The sequence below is a fragment of the Aspergillus caelatus genome, assembly GCF_009193585.1.
Source record: "Aspergillus caelatus strain CBS 763.97 unplaced genomic scaffold BDV27scaffold_355, whole genome shotgun sequence".
In the NCBI taxonomy this organism is placed as follows: Eukaryota; Fungi; Ascomycota; class Eurotiomycetes; order Eurotiales; family Aspergillaceae; genus Aspergillus; species Aspergillus caelatus.
The window spans coordinates 1-7409 of NW_022475618.1; the positions used below are offsets into that span (position 1 = coordinate 1).

Below are 7409 nucleotides of genomic sequence, written 5' to 3' on the forward strand. Positions count from 1 at the left end.
TTTTTTTTTTTTTTTTTTTTCTATTCTTTTCCGTTGTTGCTCCCTTTCCCACTTTTGTTTTCTTACAGCAGACTCGAAACCGAAACCGAAGTATAGACCAGAAAAAAATATTAAAAAAAAAGAAAATACAAAAAGCGATCTGTCAATTCTCGGTGGCTTGTGGTAATTCTCTGCAAACCAGGATCCCGGTCCAGGTTACAAGACCCAGCCAAGCAGTCAATCAATCTGTCAGAAGGAGGCGCGCGTCAAAAAGCAACGAAAGACCAGAGAAGAGTCAAGAGGGAAAAAAAAAGGAAAGATTGTTAAGAAAATAAGAACAACAGAGAGGAGGAAGGGAAAAAGGACGACTGCCTTCTGTTGTTGCTCTCGCTTCTATCACCATTGGTGCTGTTGAGATTGTTGTTTCTATTGTTGTCGGTATTATTTGGATTATTATTATTATTATCTGTAAAGGAGGAGACGGAAGTTCTTCATCCATTCATACTACTGACCACTAGACACTTCTCCCTCCGGACATTCCCTCCACTTCTAGGGTAAAAAAAAAAAAAAAAAAAGAAAGAAAGAAACCCAGAAAAAGAGGGGCAAGTCACTCTTCATCTCAAGCCATCAGTCAATCAGTCCCATCCATCCATCAATCAAGAACTTGCTATCACAGTTCTGTTTGTCGGTGGATTGACGTTCCCCATCCGTTATTATTCTTATTCTTGTTTTTCTTATTACCACCTCTCTTTTTATTTTTTTGCCCCCATACCTGTCTATCATTTTCATCGTTCCGCGACTCTTATTTGCCCCTTCTACTTCAACTTACTTTGTTTCCCCAGCAGATCATTCATTCCCACTTGGCCACAGTCGGGTCCCTTAGGTAGATACCTACCGACTTTACTGGGTCCTCAAACCGCCCCTCTTCCCATCCTTCATCCACTAACTACTGACCACTACTACCAACTACCACTACCCGGACTAACTAATCACCACTTTATCTCAGTTTTCTTTCCTCTCAGGCTCCCACACCTGACGGTAAGTTCTTTGACTTTTACCTATTCCAGCTTAATCCCTCTTTCTGCAGTGTCTCCATTGCCATCCCTCCGTTCAACCCTGGCAGTGACTTCCCGCTTTTTGTCAATAACTTTTGACTCTTTTCTAATAAACCAGAGCAGACCCGACCCTTTTTCTTTTTTGGTTTTCCCACCGTTCGATCTGCTGTCGCGCACCACGCGACCCGACGGCTTGGCTTAGCTATCTCCCAACTGATCGGAGAGTAGAGGCAGTGCCAAACGACCGTCGTATTTTATTTCATCCTTTGGGCCACCACGGTGTACGTACTACTATCTTATTACTACTATTATTATTGCCGTCGCGATTTAGGATTCTCTTGCCGTTATAAGAACATCATCAGCACTATTTTACAACCGGTTTACCCCTGTTCTAGCTTCGTTGGTTTGCTCCTTAGCTGCGCTTTTTTTTTTTTTTTTTTCTTTTTTTCATTTTCTTTTTTACCCTTAATTTCTCGTTTCTCTTTTCCCTTTGCGCTCCTCTTCCTCTTACCTGATTTGGACTCCTCGTCTGCGCATCTCGGCGTTACAAAAAGAAAAGTACCTATACGGAGTACTCCGTACTGGAGAAGGGATTACTTACATACCTTATTTTCTCTCACTGACCAGGGTCGGTGTGCCCACTCCAGTCGTTAGCTCCTGCGCGGATCTCGTTCTCTTCCATTCCTCCCCCCCCCCAGCTTATACTACTTATGACAGGTACTAAGCATTCTGAGCTCCGTCTTTGATGTCCGACCTATTATTACTGTTACCATCATTCTGGGTTTCGTTTTGCATTAGCTTTCCTTTGCCTTTCCTACCATTTCTTACCTAATTCCCCCAGTTCTTCTTCCTTTATTATTTTTTTTCTCTTAAATTTTCTAGCCAATGTTGCATTTGGTTGACGGTTGATAATACTGGCTTTGCGATCGTTATCTTTCAAACCCACTATAGCTGACTATTACAAGCTATTAAGTTGTGGACAGTTGCTCCCATCCGGCAATCAAACAAGCTAGGATACCTTGCACCTCTATTCGCGTGATATCTAGAACGTCAACATAACCGGTCTGGCGTCGCCGCTCTGTTCAAGTACCACAAGTTGATACAAGCTCCACTCAGAGAACGCAACCAACTCACAGCAAACAACAGAGATCTCATTCTCAAGAGCTAATTGCCTATTTTGGGAATATCTGGCGAAGCTCTTACTGTGGTAAGACTCCACCACCTCACTAATTCGGTGTAACTCACCAGAGTATGGAAGCCTAAACCCGTCCTTGATAGCATTTCTCTGGGACATGATGTCCTCATGACCGTATGTCTCTCGCACTGAATCGACCGTCCACTGCGGATCTGCGGCGATCTGGTGATCCTAGCCGTAGCTGCGGACCCACGATTATGGAAATTATCTCAACGGACGATAAGCCGAAAACACTTCCTGCCTTTTCTGGGCCTGCGCCCCCAATGCATCGCATTCCTCACGACGGATCGCATGGTCCACCGAGTGTGCCGGGAATGTACGAACAGCCATGGCGCCATTACCCACCCTACGAAGGTCACCCTGCAGAACAACGTCGAACATCTACTGCTCCTCCACCATTATCTTCACATGGGTACCCTGTTATCCCGAATCGCGAACTGCCGCAGCTTCCTCCCGACGGCCCGTATAGCAGGCAGGGAAGCCTAACTGGCCCAAAACACACACCGACGGAAGCGCATCCATCGTTCCGGGGTCCCGTGAATGGGACACCTCATGAGCCGGCACCGCATTCTGCGCCGCCTGAGTATCGATCTCGGATGTCTTTTCCTCCCCAAGAGCCACATAGTAATGGCGACGCTCCGCCTCCATTACCACCACACTCAATTCCTCCAGCTCCATATTCTACCCCTGCTCCGCCTATATCTCATACACCTGTCCCATATGACTCTAGCTATTACCAAAGCCAGGCCTATGGTATTCGCCAGCGCAAGGCTGCACGAGCACAGCAGGTAAGTTAACTCTTATCCTCTTTGCCGCAAAGTGCCACACTGCATATGTATATGTGAAAGGAGAAGATGTTGCTGACATATGTTGCTTGCTCATGGTTAAAGGCTTGCGATCAATGCCGAGCGAGGAAAGCAAAGTGCGATGAAGGGCGGCCGTCATGTAGTCATTGCAAGGAAAACAACTTAAACTGCGTTTACAAAGAAGTTCCTCCGCACAAGTCTGTGTTTCTAGCTCTTCCATTCCACTACTCTGTACCTATGATGGAAGGAGGCTAACAACACATACAGACAAGAAAAGGCGACCCAGCTCTTATTGGATCGATTACAGTCATTCCAGGACGCCATATTGGACAGATTCGATCGTTTGGACCAGCTTAATACGGAGCATGGGAACAATTTTAATTCCATCCTGGCAAAGATAGACGCCAAGTCCGCACCTAAGGAACCACGGAAACCGGCAGTCCCGCAATTGGCAAAGAAGGACATAATCGATATTCAGGAATCCAAAGCCAAGGATGAGAGTATTGCTACAATGCAGGAGCAGATACCAGAACCAACTGAAACGACCACAGAGCAAGTTGTTCCCTCCGGTGAGGATGGTGAGCTCTCAATCCCTGTAGAGCATACAACGGCGGCTCACAAATTGCTGTTGTGGCCTTCGATTCGAAACCTTCTTCGTCCAAGAGAGTATGACGAGGATTACGTGATGAAACTCGAAGAAAAAAGGGGCTTAATTCGTGTCTATGGTCGTGGAGAGGGAGATGAGACCAGTGAAGACAATGGCCTGTCGCCTCCGCCAACGACCTTGAGCACCAGCTTCAATGAAAACCAGCCATACTATCCGACATCACCCTCTAATGGACCTTGGGGGGTATACGTGAACCAACCCCAGATTAAACTTGAAAACAAAGGGCTTGACGAGAACGGCATGCTAACTGCGGACCCTGATATGGTTCGTCGTTATCATAAGAGCTATATGAAACATATGCACCAGCTTCACCCGTTTCTTGATCAGAGCGACTTAGAGAACAAAGTCGATCATTTTATCAGGATGTACTGCCCATTGAAAGGTCCTATGCCGTCCCCAGGAGTACTGAACAATCATGTGAATGATATGCCTCGAGGCGCAAAACGAAAGCGTTCATGCGAAAATTTACAAGGTGTGGGATGTGATGTGCAATCCGCTGCTGAACAGGGTAGCGGCCGGCGGATAGAAAAATCTATCCATAATGCTATTATTCTTCTGGTCCTCGCGCTTGGCAGTATCTGCGAAGCCAACCCTGTGCCCGGCCCAGTCACAGACCAGCCGGTGGACTTCCGAAAAGAGACAATACCTGGTCCTCCTACGCACGGTATACTATCGCCCGCAGGTTCAGATTCTCTTCCTCAGTCGCAAGGGAGCGGCTATGTCACGGAAAGTCACACCTTTGCATCTCCTTCATTAGTGGGTAATCGACAGAGCGGTGTCGAAGGGAACCCAATATCCCAAGACAAAAACCTGGATTATATTCCTGGCTTAGCATTTTACGCATACGCTACCCAGATCCTTGGAAGTCTCCAGGGAGCAAATAGACTGCCTCACGTTCAAGCAGCCTTATTAGCAGGACTTTACGCAGGCCAGCTAGCGCACCCCTTCCAGAGCCACGGATGGATTTATCAAGCCGCCAGGGCTTGTCAAGTTTTGGTTCGATCGTAGGGATTGCCATTTCCATTCAAGCAATCATAGTATATGGCACTAATTAGACCTCTAGAAAGCGTTACACACAGATGCCTGATGGCCCCGACAAAGACCTTTACGATTTTGCGTACTGGACCTGCCTTCAGCTGGAGAGGTATGTGTGCACCTTCTGTACCTTTCCTTGCTTTCTTTTCACTATAACGTCGGAGAAGTACTGAACTCGTATCCAGTGATATACTAGCAGAACTTGATCTTCCTGCTAGCGGTATATCACGCTCGGAAGCTCGCATCTCCTTACCAAAGGGACGGTTTACTCTTAACCTTCCGAATGAAATCTCCGCCCCAAGTACTATGATGATGTTTTTTTACTCGGCCCAGATTCATCTAAGAAAGGTTCTCAACCGTGTCCATACTGATCTATACAAAGTTGAAAGTGAGTTTTCGATACTTGAACATGATATCGAGTTAAAGAAATGCTAAGATAATTGTCCACAGAGCAAGGACAGACCCATTGGTCATCGCACGTTCAAGAAATTTTAAGTATGAACCTTGAACTTTGGCGAAACAGTCTGCCTGCTGTGATGAAGTGGAAAGACACCGATCCACCATCAGAAGAGATTAACGTCGCGCGGATGCGAGCTAAGTACTATGGTGCACGTTACATTATCCATCGTCCCTTACTGTATCACGCCCTTCACCACTATGGCCAATTAGACCTTCGCGCATCATCGGATGGTCCGTCTACTGAAGCTACTGCTATGGCAGCTTCCAAATCGCAGCAGATATCACCATCATTGAGCCATAGTCAAGGTGCCACGAACATGGCACGTCTGTCAAGTGATATAGGTCCTGCATCTGGGTTTACAGGGATTGCACATCGCGACTTGCCCACAAAGCTACGAAGAGCTTGTAAAGTTTGCATTGATTCAGCTATGCTAAGTACAGTGGCATTTGATGGCATAAAGGGGCGTCCAGTAGTGACCAACATTTTTGGCACCGCCCATGCGTACGTGAACACCACCTGCTTATACTACGCCTAGGCTAGAGTGCATCAGCTGACATTGTTTATTGTACCCTCACAGACAATTTGGTAACATGTTGGTATTGTCCGCTACATACATGTCTAGCCTCTCGGAACTAGTGGATCGAAACGAGCTCGAGAGACTTCTTAAGCGAACAATCAACTTTCTGCTGCAGAGCCGTTATATTTCTCCTAGTCTCCGAGCTGACGCGCGAATTCTTACCGAAATATATGAGAAAATATTTGGAAATCCCTCAGAGTGGAGAGATACAACTGATTAAGCTTGGCAGCCTCGCCTATCTGGATTTCAATTCATGATCGATAGCATTGCTGGCGTCTACGATGCACGCCTCAGTTAAACGAGTGCATGCAAGCTGAGTGACACCCCTAGGTGGCTATAGCGTTCGTTACAAGCCGCTGGCACTTTGATTTTTCTGCTCCAACAGTGGGCTATCACGAACTTGCTTCAACATTTAATTTCGTATCTAACTCATGATATATGCGTGTATTTGCATGGTGGCTCATTTGTTTATTTTTCGTCTCGATTTTAGATACCACCTGCATTTGTGGTTTGTGTCTGTGGTCTTATCCCGTGCATGTGGAGAGGAAGGGTGGCTATCTGACGGTTTTCTCTGTTGATTTTGATTTTGTTCTTTTGTGGTATTCTAAAGGTCTTGGTCGGCGTCGACTGCACCTGCTAACCGAAGCAGGAAATGGGTACGGGAGGGATCTTTCATTGCATTTCTAGCGGTTCATGGAGGATTGCCTCCGCATACAATACATTCTGAAACTTCGTATGGAGTACTGCGCAGTGCATCTTGCAGGTTAGGCGACTCTCACTTACGATACTAGATTACTGACGGCTCTTGTTATTGTTGCTTCTTGGAATGCTGGATGTTTTTGAGTCAAGGGCGCATGCTGGTTAAATCAATGGAAGTAGGCTGTATCTGGACATTTTCTTGCCTGTTCGACATGTTTCATTCACGGTACCTCCCCAGTTTTCGCGTAAAATGGTGACCAAGGTATACATGGACCTTGAGTGGCCTCGGCCGTTCGTCCCTTGTATCTACCGAATCTTAGGCCTCTGACGCAGGTTAGAGTTGGCCATTGCAGGTTGTGATAAGGATGGCCATGTTCCATGGATGTTGCACCGAGCTTAATTTGGATCCTTGACTGCCTCAGGCATCGATCACAGCAACCAAGGTCCCAGTTTGTTTTGTACCACGTTAACCGGCCGGGGCGGGGTGGAACCCTGCAACCGAAGTATCAGCAGTAATAACTAGTACAGAATAGTAGTACTATTCAGTAGAACAGGCTGGGTCAGACACTTAAGACATGTCTACTGATTTCGTACTAGATAGATCACCTCTAATTATGGGCACTAGTGAACTAAAATTATAATATTGTACACATTGTGGCCCCAGCCATCTCTGTGTTGATTATGTGCATCGACCTGTCCCGCACGTGCAACCAGGGCACCCACACCTCACCGCGATTTCGAATCTTTCCAACTAACCTTCTCTGCATTCCTCACTTTTTAGCCTACTATAGGGAAGGCATCTCATCCGAGATCGAAACTCAGTTTATCTCCTACATTATCAGCCTCCCCGCATTCCTCTAATCCTCTACTGTATCTCTCCCCTCTATTCAACAGACCCGAGCTGTCGCTTCATCCTTGTTGAGAGCGCTAAGTCCT

At 46.5% G+C, this 7409-nt stretch overlaps 3 protein-coding genes across 3 annotated transcripts; all 3 read left to right on the top strand.

The window, feature by feature from the left end:
- Nucleotides 1–2120: 2120 nt before the first annotated feature.
- Nucleotides 2121–3418, top strand: BDV27DRAFT_72422 (uncharacterized protein). The gene is made up of 3 exons (XM_032077416.1): nt 2121–2241; nt 2293–3017; nt 3120–3418. The coding sequence occupies exons 2-3, from the start codon at nt 2346–2348 to the stop codon at nt 3288–3290; spliced, it is 843 nt and encodes a 280-aa protein (XP_031921272.1). The 5' UTR covers nt 2121–2241; nt 2293–2345; the 3' UTR covers nt 3291–3418.
- Nucleotides 3419–6103, top strand: clcA (putative C6 finger domain protein). Its single transcript, XM_032077415.1, has 5 exons — nt 3419–4706; nt 4766–4846; nt 4923–5125; nt 5188–5698; nt 5775–6103. The coding sequence occupies exons 1-5, from the start codon at nt 3547–3549 to the stop codon at nt 5992–5994; spliced, it is 2175 nt and encodes a 724-aa protein (XP_031921273.1). The 5' UTR covers nt 3419–3546; the 3' UTR covers nt 5995–6103.
- Nucleotides 6014–6507, top strand: BDV27DRAFT_72401 (uncharacterized protein). Its single transcript, XM_032077414.1, has one exon. It carries the CDS (start codon nt 6213–6215, stop codon nt 6459–6461), a length of 249 nt encoding a protein of 82 aa, XP_031921274.1. The 5' UTR covers nt 6014–6212; the 3' UTR covers nt 6462–6507.
- The last annotated feature ends 902 nt before the right edge of the window (nt 6508–7409 follow it).

Excerpts from the sequence above, each read along its gene's own strand:
- BDV27DRAFT_72401 (XM_032077414.1), top strand. The coding sequence starts at position 6,213 with ATGCGTGTATTTGCATGGTGGCTCATTTGTTTATTTTTCGTCTCGATT.
- clcA (XM_032077415.1), top strand. The coding sequence starts at position 3,547 with ATGCAGGAGCAGATACCAGAACCAACTGAAACGACCACAGAGCAAGTT. Across the intron at positions 5,126-5,187 it reads TGATCTATACAAAGTTGAAA|AGCAAGGACAGACCCATTGG; the intron begins GTGAGTTTTCGA and ends AATTGTCCACAG. Across the intron at positions 5,699-5,774 it reads ATTTTTGGCACCGCCCATGC|ACAATTTGGTAACATGTTGG; the intron begins GTACGTGAACAC and ends GTACCCTCACAG.
- BDV27DRAFT_72422 (XM_032077416.1), top strand. The coding sequence starts at position 2,346 with ATGTCTCTCGCACTGAATCGACCGTCCACTGCGGATCTGCGGCGATCT. Across the intron at positions 3,018-3,119 it reads AGGCTGCACGAGCACAGCAG|GCTTGCGATCAATGCCGAGC; the intron begins GTAAGTTAACTC and ends TCATGGTTAAAG.